The sequence below is a fragment of the Bidens hawaiensis genome, unplaced genomic scaffold, assembly GCF_021521415.1.
Source record: "Bidens hawaiensis isolate Kalapana, Puna unplaced genomic scaffold, B.hawaiensis_p1.1 tig00000459_1, whole genome shotgun sequence".
NCBI lineage: Eukaryota > Viridiplantae > Streptophyta > Magnoliopsida > Asterales > Asteraceae > Bidens > Bidens hawaiensis.
In genome coordinates, this window is record NW_027491031.1 from 1,300,793 (window position 1) to 1,325,866 (window position 25,074).

At 33.4% G+C, this 25,074-nt stretch overlaps 2 protein-coding genes and 2 pseudogenes across 3 annotated transcripts; 2 read left to right on the forward strand and 2 right to left on the reverse strand.

Annotated features, from left to right (window-relative positions):
- Positions 1–3,804: 3,804 nt before the first annotated feature.
- Positions 3,805–5,309, forward strand: LOC143629800 (transcription factor SRM1-like). Its single transcript, XM_077098974.1, has 2 exons — positions 3,805–4,175; positions 4,874–5,309. The coding sequence occupies exons 1-2, from the start codon at positions 3,817–3,819 to the stop codon at positions 5,151–5,153; spliced, it is 639 nt and encodes a 212-aa protein (XP_076955089.1). The 5' UTR covers positions 3,805–3,816; the 3' UTR covers positions 5,154–5,309.
- Positions 5,310–7,841: 2,532 nt separating this feature from the next.
- On the reverse strand, positions 7,842–8,842 carry LOC143629808 (putative germin-like protein 9-2; annotated as a pseudogene).
- A 3,016-nt stretch (positions 8,843–11,858) lies between these two features.
- On the reverse strand, positions 11,859–15,277 carry LOC143630310 (cytosolic Fe-S cluster assembly factor NBP35-like; annotated as a pseudogene). Its single transcript, XR_013153141.1, has 3 exons — positions 15,134–15,277; positions 14,927–15,028; positions 11,859–12,829 (listed from the first exon to the last, which is right to left on the reverse strand). The product of XR_013153141.1 is annotated as a cytosolic Fe-S cluster assembly factor NBP35-like (transcript).
- Positions 15,278–16,368: 1,091 nt separating this feature from the next.
- Positions 16,369–21,392, forward strand: LOC143629819 (vesicle-associated membrane protein 727-like). Its single transcript, XM_077098991.1, has 6 exons — positions 16,369–16,413; positions 17,574–17,784; positions 18,418–18,607; positions 18,704–18,824; positions 20,122–20,184; positions 21,207–21,392. Exons 2-6 carry the CDS (start codon positions 17,595–17,597, stop codon positions 21,348–21,350), a joined length of 708 nt encoding a protein of 235 aa, XP_076955106.1. The 5' UTR covers positions 16,369–16,413; positions 17,574–17,594; the 3' UTR covers positions 21,351–21,392.
- Positions 21,393–25,074: the final 3,682 nt, after the last annotated feature.

Consider the following 25,074-nt stretch of genomic DNA (forward strand, 5'->3'; position numbering starts at 1 on the left):
TGGGACCATACAGTTTTGTAAGCAACCCCCTCTGACAGTGACATCATATAATTTATCAGTCCAAAGTTAATCACACGGATTAAGCTGCAGATATAATGAGACATAAGATTACCTTTGAACTGCCTTCTCATCGTGTGACACATGGACTTGACTTTTGGTGGGATTTAAATTAGCGGGTTGAACCGTCTTTGACCCATATATTGCTTGGGTAACTATATCTCTTCAATATAGATAATTATTTTATCTTACTAGTATATGTCAGTAATAAGATAAATATTATGTATGGGGTAAATAAATATTACAATGAGTTTGAGTTTAATTGACATTAGTGGATAAGTGAAGATTCGAGTTCTATTGCAAGCGGTGAGTTTTCTCCCAATCAAGCGATCACAAACGTATGAGTCGTTTTTTCGCATTCAGTTAATCCGAAAGTTGGGCTTTATTTTATTAGTTAAAAACAATAATGTAAGTTACTTTCGGTAGGGGGAATAATGTTAATAGTTTAATAATAATAATACCTAAACATTAGAATTGTCAAACCGTTGAATATTGACATTGGATAATGTGTATTATTATTAAAATAAAAAACTAAAAATAAGTAGGATCAATAGAGACGGCTGCAAGGTTAAAGTGACAGGTGGGTGACAAAAAGATACTAAAAACAATGAGGTGTCATGTAAAGAAAGGCGGCTGCCGACATAGCATAAGAACATAGGCTGTGAGTTTAGCATCACTCGGCACCTTAAACAGTTGCCAGCCATAATCTGAACAGGAAGCACTTGGTTGTATTTTCCAACTCGGATTCCTCCGAACTGTCTGCTGCCTGCACATCTTTTCTTATGGATAATGTTATTATTTTATTGTGTTTTTTTTATTATTGTTATTTTATTGTTTAATAATATAATAACTTTGTTGAAGTATTCTAGTTATGTTTATTACTTTATTTTAATCTATAAAGCAGGTAAGCTTTTTTTTCTTTTTTCCTTTCAACGGCCAACATCTTTTAAATAGGTTAAATTTTTATATTGTGATACACTCCTGTTTTAATATGAGAAAAATATTCACACTCATTTAACTGGGCTACTGTTGCCAATGATGTCCAGCGCAGCTGGTCGAAGGTGTAAGGATTTTACTTCTTTGGGGGTTTCCCGCACGAAGAGGTGCCGGGTTCGATCCCGGCCTGTGACGTTTGTCTGCATTATCTGGGTAGGGTGCCATTTATGGCCTCCGGCGCTCGCCAGCTCTGCCTTGGTGGTGTGCCGGATCGAACTCGGGTGGCTAGTCTCCCGCAAACCGGTTGGAGTATGCATTGAGGAGTTGACCAACTGATCCACACTATTTGAAAAAAAGACTGGGCTACTGTTTATTGAACAAAATATTTGTATGTAAACCTTTATTTTAAGGGGGGGGGGGGTGGAGGGTAAACGAGTTAAGAACGTTCTTTATAAGACCACACATAGTGGTAACAAAGTACATAACGACGTTTTTGACACTTAATATCCTCTTTCAATCAAGAAAAGGTTAAAATTGTTTTCCTGAGAATGATAAGATGACATAAAAATAAAAAAATATTAATTGGACGATCTCCCCTCACACCACCGTTGTGTATACAATAAGAGCCTCCAAAACGAGACCCAAAACATGCCAAGGGGGCGGTGCGCCTATCGTTTTGGGCTCGTGTTCACCTCCACAACAGCACAACCACGTGTGGTCTAAGTTACTTGAAAACGGTTTGCTAAAAGTTTGAATTGATCCAAGTTTAATAAACGAGCGTGATTTCAAGATTCACTTATTAAGCTCAAATAGGCTTACAAGCCTGAACAAGGTTATTAATTATATAACTTCTATTTGATGTATATTTATTAGAATTTGTTAGTATACACACATAGTTCTTATATGTAAAGGTTATAATATGAGTACACATCAAATTATTTGCCTGATGAATTCATTGTAAATTGTTATGGCAAAGAAGTTACTTTTAGAAAAACATGAATTTTTAGAAAAAGTAACTTTCACATTATATAAGAAGTTTAAATTAGGTTCTTTATTATGCGTAAGAATAATTTACATGCACTAAATTCAAACAATTATGATAAATAAAGTTCACGTCTATTAATGATTGTATATGATGTAGTTATAAAATATCAAGCTTAACATAACTCTCCTACTCGAACATTCGTAGTCAATGTTACAATGGAACTCCTCTCTTTCTACTACGTGGCATGTTCTTAGCGGAATAATAATTAAAATTTAAATATTACATTTAATATTAATACTTAATATTCAAACATAAATAAATAAAATAATCGTGTTTACTTATGAGTTAAATTTAGTCTTATTACTTAAAAGTATCTACATTGTTATTTTCGTCCCTTCAAGAGAGTTTTATCTTTGAGTTGGTATCGCGTCAAGATGACGTGGAATTTCACATTAATTAATCAATATAAATTAATACCTCAACCATTAAAAATATTTTCTAAAAAAAAGCAACACTATGCACGAATTAATAAGAATAATCTAAGCTTTTAAAAATATTTTTTTAGACATAACAAATCTCTACTCTAATTAAAATGTTTTTGTAGTATATTTTCCCAAATAATAAAGCATACAAAGATAATTTACATTTAATTAAAGAAATAATATGACAAAATTAAAAGTTCAACAATCGTGTTTATTCATCTTTTGTTCCTTACAACCATAACAAACTTTCATCGAGTTATAAAGTTGACACCCCTTAATTAGAAATTGATTTTGACAATATTTCACATATATATATATATATCCTTTTACATTTCTCGTGAATTTAAATCAATCCAAAAATACGTAACAAAGAAAATATGCATTTTTAATAAACGAGATTCTATCCCATTAAGTTATTAAACAAAATATTTCTATTGTAATTAGTTTTGAAAATTAACATTGTTCACTTCAGAGTTAAGGGAAAAAAAATTAAAAGTAAACCTATTTGGGTATATAACTCCAGCAACGTTTATATTTTTCCGAACAATCGAGACTAGTAACACCGGAACTCATACCACCATACACAAATATTTCAAGATTCAGTTTTTTTCATCAGGCTCGAGTTTTTTAAACCATATTTAATTCATCAAACACTTTGTTTTTAACATTTTTTTAGAACGTCGATTTTTTGTTTTGTGTTTAAGTCACCACACTTTTTAATTTGGAGGACTCGTTGTCCCACTCTAACCAGACTACGTTGCCTTAACCTGACCAATGCTAACTTCAGAGTTTTGTGTGATTGTTTTTCAAAAACTCATACCGTTGTCTACTAGTTAAGAGTCGTCGTGACACCACGATGACATAACTCACAAACGTAACATACTATGAAAATATTTAATTCATCGAACACTTTGCTTTCATTATTTAACTTTATTTTAAATTTGAATATTTTTAATAATATTAAAGACCTAACATTTAATTTAAATTATTAATAATAATAATAATAACCCATATTTACATATAAATACCCGCACGGATTCACCAACCTTCAACGAATTCATTAATTTCAAGCAATTAAAAAACCATTCTCACGAAACCCTAACCCTCAAATCCCAAATCCAATTCCTCAAATCCACCTTCAGTTTCATCAAATTAACAATCACCCAACACCAATTCCATCATCCCGATTCCAAAAACCCCAAAACCCCCAATTTTCACCCACTAAATCGATTCAATTTCACTCCAATTTCAATCAGTTCATCTTCAAATTCATCAAAATTAACACTCACCCAGAACCAATTCAAACCCCCTGATTCCAAAACCCCCAATTTTCACCCACCAATTTACCCAATTTCAATGTATCAACAACCCGGAAACTGGAGTCGATACGAAGACAAGCTGTTCGAAGAGGCGTTGGTGATGTACCCGGACGACGTAATCGGCCGGTGGCAGAAGATTGCCGGAGCAGTTCCGGGAAAGACGCCGGAGCAAGTCAGAGCTCATTACGAGGTTTTGGTGCATGATTTGGTCCAGATTGATTTGGGTCGGGTTGAGTTGCCGAGTTACGTGGATGATGATGGTGATGGTGATGAGTCGATGGTGAGTTGGGATCCGGAGTTACGAGCGAGTCAGATTTCATTTGGGAATAATAAAGGTGGGAAACAAGGAGACGGTGAACGGAAGAAAGGGACGCCGTGGACCGAAGAAGAACATCGGTACGTTTTAAAGAAATACCGGTACCAATACTGATACCGTACAGAAAACAAAAATAATCGGTACATGTATTTAAAGAAATTTATTTTTTAATGTTTTTTTTGGTATTTGTTATTTTGTTCTATTTGGTTTCTGTAATTTTGTTATTTTTAATGGTACTGATATTGAAAATACTGATAGTAGATATTTATTAAATCGGTACGGAGTTAAAACATTTATTTGTTTATTTTAAATGTTTTTGGTACTTGTACCATTTGGTGTCATTGGTATTGGACTGAAAAAATCGGTACGATATTTATTTAATATATAGTTTTTGCTCGTTTCTTGAGATTCGTAAATGGTATCGGTACCATCAAAAGTAGTTAATGATACCGATACTGTACCGAGCAAACACAAACGGTACTTTTTTTTCTTCATGCTTTAGGTATCTGCACCATTTGGTTTGGTTTTTGGTTATTTTCAGTGGTACCAGTACCATTGAAAATACTGAAACTCGATCCTAGCTAACAGGCATCGACCGGACATAATTGGTACTGGTATCGGTATTAGTTTTTAATTCATTTTTTTGGTATTGGTGCCGTTTGGTTTTATTGTTTATGGTATTTCATCGGTACTAGTACCGAACTGAAAAAATCGGTCAAAAATCGGTCAGGTATCCGGTATATGGTTTTACTCATTTTCGGTAAATTAATATTTGTAGGCTATTTTTAATCGGACTTCAACGATACGGCAAGGGAGACTGGCGGAGCATATCGCGAAACGTCGTCGTTTCTCGGACACCAACGCAAGTAGCAAGCCATGCACAAAAGTATTTTCTCCGGCAAAACTCGATAAAGAAAGAGAGGAAGCGGTCGAGCATTCACGACATCACCACCACGGCGGATACAATGGCGGTGCCGCCACCGCCGCCGGTGAACTTTGGCGGCGGAGGGCCAACAGGACAGTTGGGGTATGAACAAAGCTATGGGTATAATATCTAGAGGGTACATATGACTATATGAGAGGTTATCTGTAAATATTATATATATAGAATAATATTATTTGAATTTACAAGATAACAACCCATTGCCATGTGGTTTAGGTTTAGATAATGTTTGGATTATGTAAGTACAATTTGATTATAATAATAATAATTGATGATGCTATAGATATTTTCATTTCTTTATTTTGAGAGGTTTTAATGAGTCATGGTTTGATGTTTTATAGATGTTTTGTCTTTTAATTTTAATGAGTTTAAATGCGTTGACTCGCTCGTAGGTTGTGAGTTGAGTCGACATGATTGTTAGTAGGTTTTTATTTTAGAGGTGTAATGATTTTGATGTTGTAGCCTTATAAACACACATGTATATATCACACACACCCATACAAATATAATAAGAAAAAACATAAACTCACAAACAGGCGAAAAACAGCCCCCCCTCTCCCCTCCCCCCCACCCACCCACCCACAAAACCAAATCGCCTATGGGTGGTGTTTCACAAAGTTGTCAACCAAAACTCACTAAATTGTCGCCCACTACGGATAGCCTAAAAAGCTTGAATTGAGCTGAGATAAGTGTGACATGAGTTGGGTTATGATTGATCTTATAGATATTATATTTATTAAATCTACATAATTGGTGTTATATATATCTTATGTTTTTCTTAGATTTATGGGTCTGATCAAGTCTTTCTCATTATAAGTTACTTTTAAAAGCTCAAATGTAAAGTTAACTTGTTAAAAGCTAGAATCTAGTTGTTACAAGTGTGATACGAGTTGGATCATAATTAATTAATGATATAGATATTTTATTTCTTACATCCAAGGGTTTTAACAAGTTATGATTAATGTATAGATATTTTATTTTTAAATCTAAAGGGTTTATTGAGCTGACGCGCTCATAGGTTGCGTGATTAGTCAACCCAATTGTAACTAAAAGCTTAAATTGTGCTGATATAAGTGTGATACGAGTTGGATTATAATTGATGTAGATATTTCATTTATCAAGTCTTAAGGGTTTTTAATGACCCAAAATTAAGATATTTTATTTCTTAAATTGATTCAAATGAGTCGACTCACTCGTAGGTTACGCAGTGAGTCGACTTATCTGTTAATAAACTTGTTAAAAGCTCGAATCAAGTGGTTATGAGTGTGATATGAGTTGGATTATAGTTGATGTGGATGTATGAATACTAACACATAAATGAAAATGATGTTTGAGTATTCTGGTTGAGTCTTTTGACTTGTGAGAGTGAACCATCTTTAGTACATTCCACATTCACAAATCACTATCTGTACTTCCTTGTAAGCACTTCATGATTGGTAGTTTTCATTTTCATGATTTAGTTGGTGGGTTGTTTAAATGGTCACTAATTTTGGGATTATCTTGTTTATTTTATGCTTTCTAATTTTCAGTATTTGTGATCTCATTTATTCATTCTTGTAAGTGAAAATGATGTTTAAATATAACGAATAAAAAAAATTGAAGTTACTATAATATTGACATTAAATCACAGTTATAGCTTGTTTGAATGTTTTATAAACTATTCAAAATAGTTTTCAAAGGTTTTGATGAAGTTCATGTCAGCCCCACGAGATATTAAAGAAAGTTTTTGGTCTCATTTGTGCCAAACCGTTCTCACTAATAAAATGAAAGTATACGTAACAATAGTGTTGAATAAAGAAAATCACATGGTAGATTCGACTCATTGAAGTCACTTAATGAGTCGACTCACTCGTTAGTAAAGTTCGACATATCGAATCACACGGTTATTAATGTGACAAGACTTGGATTATAACTGATGTGGATGTGTGAATACTAACGCATAAATGAATATGATGTTTGACTTATGAAAGTGAACCATCTTTGGTTCATTTCACCATTCACACATCATTATCATACCTTTTCTCGGTTAAATGGTAAATTATCTTACGTACACTTTAATTTACAAATCCTGATCATCTAAAACATGCAAACATCATTTAACTAGCTTTTTTTTTCCTACTTGTCTATTTGATTATGCAATTGACCAAGTATGCTCTACATTTGTTCGGTCAATGTATTTGCTAACTCGTAAGCTTATTTTCTTATAACCCTTTGTTGCAAATATCTCTGAGCGGTAACCCGTTAGTTGCCTTTTAATATAAGTAAACAAGGGTAAAACTTAATACAAGCTTTAGAGTGCATAGACACATTTAAACACTTGTGTCAAGACAACTCCCCCATATTAATTAATCTCAAATCTCAACTAACCTTATTGACTAATGTTGACATTCTGTTCAGATTCAAATGCCTCTATTTTCAAATTGTTGATATGTTATAAATAACGTGCGACTATCTCTACTATAAAAAGAAATCACTAAAGAAAGATTTAATTCACTAATAAATACTAGAAAAAAGTACTTTCTGCATTTGCATAGTCTAACATGACGACTTTTATTAAGGGTTTATAAATATTATTATATTTTGCACTCTAAACCTAACCCTTCTTGTAAACCATTTGATTTTTTTTAATCTTCAATATTACCTTTTGAAGTTCTTGTTTGCACAACATGGCTCATAGTTCCCAAATGCAACAATAGTCATACCAAGTAAAATCACACCCATAACAAAATTATATATAAGGTCAGAGGAAGGTGAGATGTAGGCAAACAGTACATCTATCCCAAGGGATCCTAGGGAGGTTGCTTCCAGTGTAACCATCGACTCTATATACGACCCTCGGCTCATGGTTCCTTAATGATGATATGAATTCATTGCTTATTAATCATTTTAATTGTGACAACTAAATAAATGTCTTATTATAGTTAAAGTAATTAATCAAGTACGTTATGAATTAAAGCTAAAGACATGATTTTGTTAACATATCATAAATTATCATGTTACATTGTATATTAACGTCAACAAGATATTAAAGGAAGTTAGGTCTCACGCGTGATGAACCGATTTCACTATAAAGAAAAAGTACGTGACATGTCTTACCATCATTGTTTTATTGTTTTCATACCAAATAAAGTGTTGAATAAAGAAAATCACATGTTTGATCAAAATCTTATTTCATGAAAAAAAAATCCAAAATGAGCAATTGTTTGAGCAACAACAAAATATACCTTGAGTCCGTCTTCAATCTTTCTAATTGTCGCTCGAGTAGCATGAAAAGTTGCATCTAAAACACCCTCAAAGATACTAGTGTTGAACACAATAGTAGGAATAGATTGAGTTCCAGTGTTGGCACTTTCAACTGAAATAGCTAACGCTGGTCCTGTAGTATCGTTACTATACCGAAAGTGCAGAAGTCCTTTAGGAAACATGAAAATATAACCAATTTGAAGGCTTTGTTTGAAAAGTATGTTACTAGTATCCACAAACCCTACTTGAAGAGATCATGAAACAAGAAACATATGCTCTGAAGCCCTAGGATGTATGTGAACTCAATTAATTGATCTTATAGGGAACTCGAGAATCACATATGAAACATTTTGACCATTAAGCTTCGGAAACTCATTCATGCTCTCTTTCAACGTCTTAAAAGTTGTCGGGTAGTCACCACCCGCCCGCTTTCACATCTTTGTGTGTGAGATACTCAGCATTGACAATGTTGTTTGGTGCTACAAAATTCGTAAGGATGCTGGGGTCTCATGCATCCGCTACGCAAAATAGAGCAAACACGAAAACTAAATTCAAAATCATCTCAAAATTTAAATAGATTGTAGAATTTCAACTCAAAACTTTTTAAAATTGGGAGTTGATTTTTATACATGGGATTCAAGAATAAACTTTTGAAAAACACAATGTTGTTCATCAAGGTTTTTAGCTAGCAATTTTCTAGGAATTTATGTTTCTTGTCATGTTCATATAATGCATTGTCTATGGTTTATTAATTCATTGTTCTTTTTAACCCTTTTATTGTCTTTTCTTATATTATTGTGTCATTTTTTATAACTTTATTTGTGTTATAAAATGTGTAATTTAATTTAAAACTCAGGGCAAATCATATTTGATCAATTTAAATAAACAGATGTCACACCTCATGTACTTTTGTCTCTATTAAGATTTAAACCCATAACTAATCATTTTAATAATGTTAGGCAAAGTGCCAAACATATATTTGGATTTATTTATAAAGATTAATTTGTTTTTTAATAAGTTTTAAGGTTCAAAATGTATACCACCTCTTTTAAAAATATCATATTATGCCTCTCCTTTCATAATAATTTTCTTCTCTCATATTCATATTGTTGACGTTTGCATATGATTATAATAAATGGTGTGATAGTATTAAGACCATATGGTTTACATCATTTCAGGTCATTGGGAATGTTGAGGTGCCGCCCGTGAGCACATTAGCACACCGTGCCGCCCCCTTAGTCATTAGTGACGCGGTGCAAATGACGTATGCTTGTCATCTGCCCCACTTAACCAAAAATATTTTTTTTTTGTTTTTTTCTTTTTAGTTTCTTTTTGTTATTTAATAATATAAATAAAAAGAAATGGTGAAGAATAGTGTATAACATGGATTGATTGTGGACTTGAATGATGTAGGAAAAACTGAGGTGACGGTGACGCTGACGCGGTGGTTTATGAAATAAGGAAAATGATGGATAACATAGCCTAATAAGAACACAATAACTACATGAATATGTCACCATACAAATATAACATTAAACACCAACAATACATGAATCAAACATATACCTGGACACCATATAACACGCTACGACACAAATTCTAAGGTTGTCTCGTTTGCTGCCATTATTCGAAAATAAAAGGGTAACAATTTCTAGTATATACTAACATAGTAATCACATTAAGATTTAGGGGATTCTCAAACACAGAAAAAGATCCAATGACTTCAAAAAGAATTGAATGAGGAGCCGTATGAGATGAAAATCTCATGTTAAGTGACAATAATAGTGACTTACCTGTCACTCAAAAAAACAACTTTGCTTTACGTAAAGTTATATGAAACCTCAAGAAACTTGTACACTTGAATTTCATGTTTTCACCGTGAAACTTAGTTTTTATATTTTCAAACACGACACGAGTTTTTCAAGTTGACACGACAACAACATTTTTAGATGTTTCTTTTTCCTGTTGCATTTTTTTTATTTAAGCGTTAATTTTTAAAATATTCAACTAAAATAAATGTTACAATAAAGTGGCAGGTAAGCGGGCAACAAGTTGCGCTGTCAGTCATACTAAAAACGAAGCTTTGAGTTTTAGGAGCCGAAAAATTATTATTCACGACCTGCTGAACCCTAGTCGAAAAAGCCACAACCTTCAGGGCCATGAAACCAAATGTATCAAAAGAAAAGGGAAAAACACGTGTTAATATTTTCAAAAGCGTAACCCAAAACTGACGAGAACCCATTTAGTTTAAACCTAAATACAAGAATTTCGGGTTAGGTTTGTCTCGCATTGATAAGTACTAAACTGAAGATTGAGGCCTATCAACAGTTCAACAACAAAATTTATTCACCAAATCATAGACATTATCAATGTTCGGAAACCACATATACAAGAGATCAAAACAACTTGATCTAGCCCGAAAGCCCGGCTTTAATCTTCTGAACCGTAGCAACATCCATTTTGATAACGCCAACACTTGATCATCGATAGTCGAATTAAAAACCAAGTTTTGAACTGGCACAGTCCCCTGGCTCGCACTCCCGAAAGTCGATATACTTAACTGGCTCGCACAAGTCCCTTAAGGTTAATATGTCACCTTATTGTAACTTTTGTGTAAACAAGTTATTAGTGGTGTCAACAAACCCGACATCTAATGAGCCTGATATCACCAACAAGAGCTCGGAAGCCTGTGGGTGCGTGTGGGCGGTTAACTGTGTTGGTTGGGAACTCGAGTACATCATAAGCAACGCTTTAATCTTGGCTCGTTTAAGTTAAGAGATATCGAGCAAGCTCATCTAGCTTCAAGCTCTATTTCTAAAACTCAAGCGAGACTCGTGTATTGTATATCCATAAAAAGATATACAATCAATTAATTAGACAAAGCCTAATAAGCTAAACAGACCAAGACTTTTAGCCCATAAAAAGATAAATATATCCATAACCAATCAATTAGACAAAGCCTAATAAGCTAAACAGACCAAGAAAAAAAAAAGCTTTTAGTCTACATAAAAACACCGAAAGAACACGTTGCACACGATAGCATTGGTTGAAGGAATGGCGCTGACTGAAATACAGCACCAAAAAACGTCACCAACACTCGTTGAGCCGACTAAAGGATAGCCGTTGTAGGCGATGTGGCTTCTGATTGGAGGATGAAAAAGCATCGTCTAAAATACAGTCAGCCTTAAAACGTGCATTGTTTTGACCGGTTGTTTACCGAATCCCTGGTCACTCCATGTATATTTTGACTTAAAAAATGCTTGTTTTGACTTAAAAGAATATAGAAATTGATCTGTTTACCATCATGTTCTACTAAAAGCACCAGCAATACCCAAATAGTCAAACGGCACAACGAATAATAATAATAAAAAAACCCTCTGACCCACCCTGAAACTGCAACGTTGTTGCTTCCGGGTCAGCAATGCCAACCAGTTCAACAAGCGTCGCCTCAAACGGCTTCTTTTAAATGCTCACATTGCCCCGATGAAGCACAACGGGTAAAACAAGGCTGTTTAGAATGCATATCTATAGTGAAGGATAATAAGAGTCCATGTATGTTATTCTATTGTACAATACAATAATAAATCCATATCAAATAGAAAACCTCAACCCGAGAACAAAACTCACAACCAAACTCTCAACAAAGGATAATAACCTTACACCATTTTACGATCACCCCATCGCATTATTCTTCAACAACTTTTTTATTATCACTGAAAGCGCAGCTGTACTAACCCCGCATTCATCCCGACCAAAACACGACTTACCTTCTTCAGCCGCCTTACACAACCTAGGATCCAACGGTACTTTCCCAAGAAACGGGACACCCATTTCCACGCACATCCTCGCAGCACCCCCACCGCTACTATCAAACACCTCACTACGTGCAACCAAACCCAACAACTCAGGCGCTTTTTCCTTCAAAACCCCCATCACCCACTCTGTCACATCCTCGGGTTCTTCCCCGTTTTCAGCCCGTTTCAGATACTTAAAATCTGTAACAGGCTGAGTCAGCCCGCTCATGTTTTCAACCACCCCGAGAACGGGAATCCCGACCTTTTTACAAAAACTTATTTCTTTCCTAACGTCAATTAACGACACTTGTTGTGGGGTCGTGACGATAATCGCACCGTCGATTCCCGTTTCTTTTAAAAACTGGACGATCGAGATGTGTTCGTCTGACGTCCCGGGCGGGGCGTCAACGACTAGAAAATCGATCTCGCCCCAATATACATCTTTTAAGAACTGTTTTATGATGCCGTTTTTACGTGGGCCTCGCCAAATGACCGCGTCGTCGGGGTCCGGGAGCATGAACCCAATTGACATGACTCCGATTGAATCTACGTAAACTGGGGACCAACCGAGGTTGCTTTGGTGGATTTCTTGGCCCGCATATGTCGATGTCGAGTAGGCCGACTTGTAAGTCCATGTCAGCGAGGGCGAACGAGAGTTGGGCTGAAAATGTGCTCTTTCCGACCCCGCCTTTGCCAGATAGGATTAAAATTTTGTGCTTTACTGTTGCCATTCTTTCTGCAATGGCAACCAAATCTGTTGCACAAAAAATGAAGATTATATAAAAATACAAATATAAATCAATCCTATCAACATGATTTCACAGGGGAATAAGTAAATCTATCATGAAAAAAGTCAAGTCAAAGTATTGGAATAACAACATTCGAAGCCGAGAGTGTTACAATTTTCTGTTAATGGTTAGTTTTTTTATTAACTCAGGGATGGATTTCAACAAATGCATAGGCTCAACTGTTATCAATAATTTGAGCTTGCTTCAGTATAGTATCTAGGGGTGGCGAGCTCGAGCTCGGCTCATTTTGACTTATGATAGCTCAAGCTCGGCTCGTGAGTCGTTTTTACAAGCTCGAGCTCACCTCGGTCTAAGCTCGTATATTCTTTATTTATTAGCTTTTTTTTAACATTTTTAATTATTTTCATATATTTCAAGAAACCAACTAGCCTAAGCTCGAGTTGTCAGTTGAGCTCATGCGCAGTACCTTAAATGAGCCAAATCTTGGCTCGAGCGCAGTTGTGTAGTGTAAAATTAATACATAAAAGTCCAATAGAGACAAAATTTAAAAGTAAACGAGACTCGTTAATACTCGGCGACCCTTAACTATCTTCCCATACAAAGCTTGAACTTGGATTCGATAACTAAACTAGCTTTATTTGAGGATCAGGCTCAGCTTGGGCTCAAAAAAGGCTCGGCTTGTTTTGAGCTTTTTAAAGATCCAATCTCAAGTAGCTCGCAAGCGGCTTCGTTACACCCCTAATTAGCATCAATTTCTATTGGATTTCTACTTCCAATTGATGAATTCTGAACATGTAAAACAACACCAAATAGAACACTTGACAGCTGCTCATCCTAATTATTGCAGGTTCACATCTCCATCAGGAAACTAAAACAAAGGCGTAAGGCGTGAATACTAATTCACATAATAACTATCAAGCCACACACATGCAACTAACTATCGAATAATACATAGGGTTCGTTAAAGTTCGACGAGCCTAATCAATCTTCCCATACAAGGGTTGAACTCGAGCTTGATAACAAAACAAGCTCTATTTAAGGCTCAGGCACGACTTTTTTCGAGCCTTTTCTATCCAATCTCGAGTAGCTCGCAAGCGGCACACCCCTAATAGTATCAATATCTGAAGGATATATACTTCAAATTGATGAAAACAGAATATATATAAAACTATAAGTCATTGAATAACAAGTGCAAATACTGAATTATTGCAGCTATGAATCTCCTTCAGGAAACTAAAACAAAAGCTTAATAACTAATCCATGTACTAACTAATCAGAAACTGATAATAAATACAGCGATTAAGCCGTATACATGTAATTAAACATAGAAGTCAAAAACAGCCAAAATTAAAAAAATACACAAGTCTCGTTAAAGCTTGACGAGCCTAAACAATCTTCCCATACGTAGCCTAGCTGGCTATGTACCCCTCAGTTCGGCTCTGGGAACCTTGGATTACACGGCTTTATAAGTGTAAACGAAACGAGCCCGAGCTTGATTAGGCTCGAGCTCAGCTCGTTTATAACTTTTCTTCTAAAGCTCAAGTTCAACTCACGAGTCGTTTTTTCAAACTCAGGCTCGGCTCGTTTGTTATCAATTAATTAATTTATTTAAGTTTTTAATTACTTTTACATATTCTAAGAAAAACCTTAAACGAGCCTAAGCTAGGCTCAAGCTCGTGTAGTACCTTAAACAAGTCAAACTTCGACTCGAGCTCAACTATGCAATGTAAAATTAATGCATAAGTAGCATAACAGCCCAAAATAAATAAAACTAAAAAATAAAAAAGTCGGCTTCCAATACAAGGCTCGAGCCTGGACTCCACAACTAAACAAGCTTCACTTGAGGCTTGAGCTCGAGCTCGAGCTCGAAAACTAAACGAGCTTTATTTCGAGCTAAAAAAAAACTGGGCTCGTTTAGAGCTTTTTATCAATCCGATCTCAAGTAGTTGGAATAAACCTAACTAATTCACATAATAACTAACTATCAAGTCGTACAGACATAACTAACTAACTAACTAATAATAATAATAATAATAATAATAATAATAATAATAATAATAATAATAATAATAATAATAATAATAATAATAATAAATCAGAACCTGGATCGGGTCCTTTAGGAGCAGAAGCACAAGCTTCTTGATTCGGGCAACCGGCACACGCGTCGGCTTTACCGGCATCTTCCGATTCTGTCCCGGGGCAATCTGCAACAACCGGAACATATCAATTAGGTCAAAATCAATAAAAACTAATTGAATCAAACAACAGCTCATAATAATAATAATAATAATCATAATCATAATTCATACGTTCGTTGGCATCTGCAGGCACTTCTTTGTGGTTTCCGTTATCCATTTCGTTAGTTCCGTTAGGGTTGCGTGTAGAAGAAGAAGTGGTTAACGGCGGCTATAGGGTTTATAGACTTCTGTTATAACCGACGTTATGCGTTTACACTTTAGACTGATATCGTTGATTTACAAAAAGGACCCTTGTAATAGTAGGCTTACTTTTTCTATTTAACGGCTAACGAATCATAGAAATAAGTTGTCGGCTAAATTCATCATATTGGGATACACTTGTTTTGCGAATCGGGGAAAACTTTCATCTAAGGCCAACGCTCGTGATCACTCGTTTGGAGACACGACAGTGCAGTGAGATCAAACCCGTTCAGTTCAAGGACTCAACGTCACTTGCTCGTATAGTGTACCATCATCCCCTGGTGCTGTTAAAACTAAATAACGAGGGCATAAATCAAACAATAAATTTTCTTCATTACCATTCAACCACTAGCTCATTATTTTTGTAACTTTTATTTTTTTTATTTTAGTTTGCTATATAAAATAATAAAAGGGGATAGCGGCGCAGCTTGTTGTTCGCTTACCCATTATCTAGATTCAGCTCGGTTTATGTTATATATAAAGTTGATTACCATAAAAAATAATAATAATAAAAAGTCAACGGGTTTTGAAATATGTTCGAGAAATGTTTCATCATATTTTAATAGGTCAAGGGGAGTATCGTTCCCAGTAACTCAAATTGTTGAAAAGTTTAGTAACATCTACAACAAAAGGTAGAACTATCAAAGTGGTTCAAGTAACTTATTACTTTATCAACAATCCTGTGATAAAGCGCATTTCCTCTTAGACCACTACATTGTGGAGGTGAAAACAAGTCCAACACCCCCGGGTCCTGTTGCAAGGTTAGTTTTGTAATGGATCGTTGTGTACACGACGACGGTTTGTGAGAGAGAAAGAGAAAAAAATACTGATTACAAGGTGATTTGAGCCTATCTTTTTACAACTTTATATTTTTTTGCAAAACTTTCATTTGCTAACTGAAACACCACATATCATACAAACTGGGCGTTTGTCCGGTTGATGGGTCCAAACTTTTAAAAATAAAAATAAAAAATATCACATAATTTGTCATTCATTTCACATGTTAGTTTCAGTTCCTTCCAAAAATTAAAATAAAAATAAAAATGAAAAATAATAAAATTAATTAGCAGAAAGCAAGCTTTTCTCCGCACAAAATATAAAACTTCACTTATTATCCGATCAGATTCAATCAATTTCCATTGCAGTTGCAGGTTCTCTCTATCTTCTTCTCACTCAAAGTCTAGTTACAATTATTATTATACCAAATGATAATATTATTAGTATCTGTTGACTCGCATTACCTGTTGTAATGATGTAACCACTAGAATCTAAACAGCCTGTAGTAGTTATGCTCACTTATTAGATATATATCAATTTCCCACATTACTAATTCATTCAAACAAGTTCGTTACTCTAGGGTTTAATATTATTACTCTCTGAATCTATTAACTGTCTCAGTTAATTTCAAATTCACAACTGATACTGTTTATTTGCTGTTGTATGTATCATAATTTGATGTACTGATCACATGAAATCGAATAATTGATTTAGAATATTGAGATGAATCAGAGAGGATTGATTGATTATGATATAGTTCTGTTAACTTATTATTATAGCTTAAGTTCACATTTACGCATTAATATCTTAGATTAGACTTATTAGTTTATATATTTTTGGTGATTATTTATTTTTTTAAGAGATTGAGTTGTATTATTATAATTGTAATTGTTATTATCCCGGGCTGAAAAGAATGAATGAGGGGATCGATATTGTACACAATTGTATCTTCCTTTAAGACTCAACCTCTGCTCATTATCATCTTGACTCACGAGAGCTTAAGCTGGGCTTGTTTCGAGCTCTTTATCAACGTCGCCTCGTTGTGACTTACGAGAACTCGATCTTGGATCATTTTGAGATTCTTTTCTAAGGCTTGAGCTTGGCTCATGACTCATTTTTTCAAGCTCGGATCGGCTCGTTTATTACCAATATTTTGACTAAAGCCTTAAACGTTTTTAATTATCTTTATATATTTTGACTAACACCTCAAACGAGCTTAAGCTCGGCTGTGAAATGCAAAAGAGGTCAAACTTAAAAGTACACTAGCTCGACGAGCCTAAATGAGTTTCCCATACATGGCTCGAGCTCCGGCTCGATAACTAAACGAGCTTTATTTGAGGTCTGGGTTCAGCTCGAGCACGAAAAGGCTCGACTCATTTCGAGCTTTTTATCGATCTGATTTCAAGTAGCTGCGAGCAGGTCGGCTCGTTTGCACCCCTACTGTTTATTTGTGGAATATATCATAATTTGATATGTTACTTTTGTTTTTGGCATGAAACCGAATAATCGATCTAGGATTTGGCAATTTTGCTAGGGTTTTCGGACGAATCTCAAGATGAATCCGAGACGATTGATTTACAGCTTTGTTGCAAAAGGAACTGTTGTTTTGGCAGAACACACAGCTTATTCTGGGAATGTTAGTACAATTGCAGTTCAATGCTTGCAGAAGTTGCCTTCTGGTAGCAGTAAATACACCTACTCATGTGACGGATACACCTTCAACTTCTTGCTTGATTTAGGGTTTGGTATGCTCACACATCTTAATTTTAGCTCAGAAACTGTGTACAATTAGTTGGGCTGTAAACTAACACAACCGAACAAGACCTTGTTCGTTTCGTCTGTTAAGCTTTTATCGGAAAAGCGAACGGTTCATGAACACCTAATCGAATGAAATTTCTTGTTCGTGTTCATGAACGGTTCACAAACACAAAAATGTTATATTTGATAAAGCTACCGAGAATGGTCAGTGCCAATGGTTCGTTCCAGCTACCAAGTTTGTGTCAATGTTTTTCTTAACATTCATATACATATGTTAATTTACATTTTAATTAATCACATGATAAATTTTTCTTAAATCTACATGATAAATTTAGAAAGGTCATGAAAAATATTAAAAGCCTTTAATGATCAAGCATAAACAAAAAATCATTAACGAACATAAAAGAACGTAAAAAAATACGATTGGACGAACACTGTCTTTGTTCGTGTTCGTTCATTTAGTTAATCGAACGAAATTCCTTTTACATGTTCGTTCGTTTATTAAAAGAATGGATATAATTGAACTTCTCGCCGAACGTTCGGTTCATTTACAGCCCTGACAGTTAGTCTGATTAACTTAGGGTTTATAAAAATATGTTTGCGTGATCAATTTAATGCAGTTTTTCTTGTTGTTGCTGATGATTCAATGGGAAGGATTTTTCCATTTGTGTTTCTTGAGAGATTAAGGGATGAGTTTAAGCAGCTTTATGGTGGGAGTATTGGGAATGATAATCCACATGGAGATGATAGTGATGATGATTTGTTTGATGATCGGTTTACTATTGCGTACAATCTTGACCGAGAATTCGGGTATGTTGACTTTGTTCCCTTAATTTATCGAATTTCGTTAAGTTTGTTTTGATTATGCTTACTAGTTTAATGGTCCCTTATGTTCTGTGCTAATAGGCCTATGATAAAGGAACAAATGGATTATTTCTTAAATCATCCAGATGAAATGAGTAAGCTCTCTAGAATAAAGATACAGATAAACGAGGTCAAAGAGATTATGATGGACAACATTGAGAAGGTACTTTTTTCCTTTTTAGTTAAAAAGTTGTATATAAATTTATATATGCATGTTGTTTTAATGGTACATTAAGCAAATATTAATATAATTAGGATATGTTTAACCTTTCAATGCGGATGAGAAGAGTTATATATTGCCAAAGTAACCACATCTATAAGTTCAGATAATCTAATTTTATTTAATTTTATTAATTTCCTGATCTTTATATTTAGTATATGGAAACTTTTTGTTAAATTTATATACCTATTCCAGTTCAGAAACAACTGCATTTTTCTACCTCTATTCTGGCCGACCAGGTGGGCCCGACCTCTCCCCCCCTCCCCCCTGGTGGGACCCACATATGCGTGAGACTTGACGGATACGCTAACGCTAAGACACGATCGACTCGTGAAAATTAGCACAGAGCAAAAAGGCTTAAATACATAAATTTCACTTGCACAAAAAACTTTAATCTAGTCAACGCGCTTCTTTTTAGAAAAAATATAAAGTAGAATAAATAAACTTTGAGATGCTTAGCAGATACGCTAAGACACGATCAACACGTGAAAATGAGCACAGCGCAAAAAGTCTAGATTAATGGATTTTAAATACATAAATGTTTCAGTTGCACAAAAAACTTTAATCTAGTCAACGCGCTTCTTTTTAGAAAAAAATATAAAAAGTAACAGGTCTCTGAAAGACGGGTTATCCGGTAATCATACTTATTAAACGCAGCACAAAACACGCGATAAGGGTTAAACACTTGAACTAATTAAAACCTTAAAGTTATCTATCTTGTCTCTAATACATATAACACAATGTATAGGATCAATCTCTGTTATCAAGTGGCTCAGTTAACATATTCTTGATGCTATTTTTAGTATTATTTAAAGATTCTTGAACTGTTACTTTTGGCAAAGATATGATCATTCAAAGTACGCGATTACGCCTTTACACTGACTTTTATATCATTGCAAACTTTTTTGCATTTAAACTGTTTAGTTGTTTGTTGTATAATACGATACAATAACCCGAAATTGCGCGTCACCCTTTAAGCAAATTATCTGTTGTGATTTAGTGAAAATTAGAACAACTAATAAATAATAATCAGCGTGAGTGAAGGCAATATAGAAAATCAAACTTAAAACCTAAACGCTTTTTGGTAAAGTTTTTACTCGTTTATGTTCCATATTCATTGCAGAATGGCTACTCTTTATGTTTCTGATTTATTTTTTCTATAGTTGGTATATAAAAGCCACTTTTGATACTATAATCAATTAGAGTATTAAAATAATATCTGTTTTTCGCAACTATTCAGGTTTTGGATCGCGGTGAGAAGATCGAGTTACTAGTTGATAAGACGGAAACTCTTCAATTTCAGGTAACAGTTATACTTTCTTTTCCTGAAAATGGTACTTAAAAAATTACTAGATTCGTCAATTTCGACTTATTTACTAACGGATGTTCTGTTTTATCTCTAACGGGTATAAAAAACAGTTAGCTAACAAGGAAAAAGGTCAAAAGGGCTCAAAGTGCATTTTAAACTCTATTAAATTTGTTTTTAGATATTATGAGATGATATAGTTTTTAGGAGGTATTAAATTTTTTTATTAAGGCATATTACTTACACCCTAAAAGTCGAAAACAAACTTAAGATATCAAATACTCAACTACACTTCTAACAAATCTATATTTTTAATAATTTCAAGTTTCTAACAACTTTAAAATGCTAAAGCCTGTGAAGAGAACCAACATGTTTTTGTCCCTCTGGCTTTTGATACCTTTGGCTCCTTGGCACCGGAAGCTATCCGTTTCCTAACCAGGGTCCAACGGGTTGTGCATAGCAATGTCTCGACTCCAAAGGGGCAGGGGTATGTCTTTAGCAGGTTAGGGTTTGCAATTCAGAAAGGGGTGGCGGCGCAGCTTGTTGCCCGCCTACCTGCTATGTTGATGTAATATCTATGTTTCTATTTAATGAAAGAAGTTTTTGCTAAAAAAAATAAATAAATAAAATAAATAAATTTGAGATTAAATTTATTACCTTTTAAACTTATATTATATATTAATATACTTGGTTTAATTGCGGGTAAACATGTATAGGATTGGGTTAGGGTAATCGGGTGGGTATCACCTAATATCATGCATGTCCCAGGATACCCAGCCTGATACCCGAATGCCATACATCTATAAGGACATTTTTGTCATTTTCACATGTTTTACCCGCTTTGTTAACCAGACAAATAATGAATAAATGTTTAGACATCAGTGGCTTTACATACATCATCGATTTGTGTAATCATATTTGACTCTAATACTTCATATAAAAAGTTAATAAGTCTGGGCAAAAAGTGTTTCGACCCGACCCAGTTTGACCCGTTACACGACCCGTCCGTTTGGTTGCAGGCCGACAGCTTTCATATACAAGGAAGGCAACTGAGAAGGAAGATGTGGCTGAAAAATGCAAAAATGAAGCTTATGATTGGGGCATCCATAGTTACTTCTATCATAATTGTTTGGCAACTAGTTTGTGGCGTGCTTAAAGGTTAAAATATATTAGTTTATAATATTAGGCGCAGTTTGGTTCACGCATCTTTTATCCTTGTATTTGTTTTTTCGTGTACCTTTTGTTGTAAAAATCACATGTAATAATACTCGGTTCGGTTTAATTAAACCGCTATTAATAAAAAGACGATATTTAAAACAGTGTGTTGGTATATGTTTTTCAAGTAGCGGTTATGTTAATATTGTTTTCTATTTATGGTGTTCCGAATGATGAGACAATACACGAATATTCATATTTTATGTCGAGTAAAAGATACATCTTTGCAACACCGCCAACTTTCTAGCTACCTTAAAAAGACACGAATTAACAAATAGACAAAGCGTGAACTTTACATCATTAAAGGTACGAAGAATCATACAATAACAAATGACTAATCAAATTTCAAACGAAATTGATGTCATAAATACTCAAATTCTATGTGAGGTTAAACGATAAATCTTTGTAACACCGCCAACTTCCTAGCTACCTTAAAAACAAAAACACGAATTCATAAATTGACAAAATGGGAGCTTCTCGTAGGCAAAGAAGATGTCATTAGTGTTGATACTAATAATACGACATGACAAAACAAAATTTATGTCAACAATCTCAAATTCATGTCTAAATGATAAATTTTGGCAACACCGTCAACTTTCTAACTACCTTAAAAACAAAAACACGAACTAATAAAAAAAAAGTGTGAGCTTCTAGCTGCAAAGCAAACACTAATGTTGGAACTATATGTTGATGGAAAACAAAAATAACTAATTCAAACAGTTAAAATTATAAATAGAAAACCGAATGAAATCGATGCTTATTATATTTTAATAAAATATAAACAAACTTATTAAAATCATGGCCAGTAGGCATACATCACACAAATTGGTCTTCAGTCTTCACAACTCTTCACTTATTTATTAAACTTGTCTCTTCAAGTCAAACACCCATTTTCCTCTTAACAAACAACACCACACACAAAGTACAATCTTTAACCCTTTTAAGACACGACATAAACCTCCTTTTCATGCCACCCGAGTTGTTAATTTGTGTAAGTTCACGAACAACTGATTTGTCAAGCGGAATGTTGGTGTAGAGCTCCTGAAGCTCTGGCCTTCCTCTGTGGATTGAGTAGTTCCTAAACCTCGGGTTTGGAATAACCGCACCATTGTTCTTCAACATGTCTTTGAGACTAATGTAGCTGTGTTTTGACATGATGGAATCAAGAACATGAATTGATATTAGAGTTATAAATAATAATAATGTTATAAATAAAGTTTCATAAAGGTTATAAATAATGTGTGTATATATAGAGTTTTAATAAAGGTTTAAACATGTGATTGAATTTGATGATGAATCAAATTGGTGAGTTTTGTTCCTAATGTTTGTTCATGAGTTATAATGCGTATAATAAGGGTGGTGTATGTGTGTGAGATAATGTGAAAAATATTTATATTTGTTTTTTTCCTAATATTTTTGTTTGTCACATGATTAGTTTTCTAATATATTAATGAGTTTTAATAGTTTTTATTTTTTATATTGTAATATATATTTTTTGTTTTAGTGAAGATTATAGTTTCGATTGTAACTTGATAATGTTTTTTTTTTAAATTTTTAGATAAATTTACTTTGTTGGATTGGATTAGGGATTAATCTATGTAATGTGTTTACTAGATATAGCTAAAAGCCTAAAATTTAATTTAATGTCCAAAACAAAGTGTTAAGTATTTATAATACAATTGAGGTGTTCGAGATTTTAGAGGATTTTATTTAAAAATAATAATAAATTAAAATTAGTTATTGGTATTATTTTTTTGAAGGACGAATTTCCTTTTAATAGATATTTCAAAAGCTGTTAAGATCAGTTTTAAATAAATATTCCATAGATAAAATTGACATGTTGATTTTCCAACTTTTAGTCGGTTTATATATTTACTTTATTATTTAAATAAAGTGTAAAGGTATTTAAAATTTAAATTTTGTAAGTTTATAGAATTAAAAAGATCTCACCACTGCACCTAGAATGAATAAACAATTTTTTTTAAAGTTTTTAACACTATTGTATAAAATATAAACATATACAAACAGAAATAATTAAAATATGAGCTTTTTAATAATTTAATTCATTAATCAATTAATATTTTGGTTTTTACCTCTTTAACCATATAAAAACGTGAAATTTTCAAAATCCCTCACATTGTACATATTAACAATAAGTAATTTGTAATTATATAAAATCGAATCACATACCATTTTATTGAGTTTGTAAAACGTGTAATGCTTTGATAACAGGCCGTTTAATTTGTGTGGAGTCATGTCTTCTATCTTTGTTATTTTTTAAATAACCTTTTTAATTTTAAAAATATTGTTTTATAGTTTTATATATAAACATGAGCGTAGTTGGAAATACAAAATAATAATAATAATAACAATAATCATAATAATTTTATTAGCATTATTATTATAGAAAAACCAATTATAAATGAGATAGGAAAACATGTAATCAAAATAAATTGAAATTTTCATATGAATATATGTCACAAATATTATTATTATTATTATTATTATTATTATTATTATTATTCAAGATAATGCAACCCTGTATTATTGTTTTGTCATTTGTATATAATATGTCTTCATTATTAAATATTTATAACAACTAAGAATAACATCTTTATTGTGATAAATAGTTATATAAATACCAATCGAAAAAAAATAGTTATATAAATGTTACTAGTGGTATCCGCCTATCTGGGTGGTGTTTAAATTCCTAAGAGATTAAGTTTTGAGTCTTATGGTATACATTAATGGTACCGGAAGATATTAGATTGTTTTTAAAAAATTGGTATCACTCAATCATTTTCGTTTAAAAACTCATATTTATAAAAGAGAGCGAGAAAATAATGTGTTAATGAATAATATGGTACTTAAAAAAATATGTGAATAAAATTACCTTTTTTAGAACCGCAAATAATGCTAGACTCATAGAGGAACACCATTTAACCCACCAAAATATAAATATCATGAGGATTTCAATCTAATAATACAACAATCCATGCATTAGCGATTTCAGTTATTTCATTGTTTTTTTTTCGGTTGATCGGATAAAATTTCCTATTCCTACTTGTTAAAGGACGACTAGCCACTTACCTAAAAGATCTTATAAACAATAAGTAATTATACAACTATAAATAACATTGTATTTATGGATCTCAATCAACTTACAATTACGATAATATTCTAATAAATTTTATGAATTATTAGAAACCTATTTGTCATGTTCACATTTTACATTATCCCTAGTTAATAGCCTTAACTAGACAAAACAATAGGTTAATTTAATATCAATTATTTTCTATTGAATGTGATATTATTTTACATCAAATAACAAGTAAACATATATTATTTAACACCTCTTTCAAAAATTGATTAAAAGGGTATTATTGTGTTAAGAAGGAATATGAATTCATTGATTTGGGCCATTTGGTATACTCTAAAAGATGCACTAGGTACAACGTTGTGATGCTCAACATGTTCGGCATAGTCCCCTTTTGACTATACACGAATATTTGTTTTAGCTCGGCATATCTCGAATCACAAGAGCACATTTACGTTGTTAATCATAGCATTACTATATCTTCTAAGTTCTATATTCATCAAGTTTTAAGTTGGCCATTCGTCATCACATGTTAAGTTTACGATGCGTATAAAAACCATCGACCAAACAAGTAT

What these genes read in the sequence shown, in the direction of transcription:
- LOC143629800 (XM_077098974.1), top strand. Translation starts at nt 3,817, where the DNA reads ATGTATCAACAACCCGGAAACTGGAGTCGATACGAAGACAAGCTGTTC. An exon ending in TGGACCGAAGAAGAACATCG is followed by an intron (nt 4,176 to 4,873) that starts GTACGTTTTAAA and finishes TAATATTTGTAG; the next exon opens with GCTATTTTTAATCGGACTTC.
- LOC143629819 (XM_077098991.1), top strand. Translation starts at nt 17,595, where the DNA reads ATGAATCCGAGACGATTGATTTACAGCTTTGTTGCAAAAGGAACTGTT. An exon ending in CTTGCTTGATTTAGGGTTTG is followed by an intron (nt 17,785 to 18,417) that starts GTATGCTCACAC and finishes AATTTAATGCAG; the next exon opens with TTTTTCTTGTTGTTGCTGAT. An exon ending in CGGAAACTCTTCAATTTCAG is followed by an intron (nt 20,185 to 21,206) that starts GTAACAGTTATA and finishes GTTTGGTTGCAG; the next exon opens with GCCGACAGCTTTCATATACA.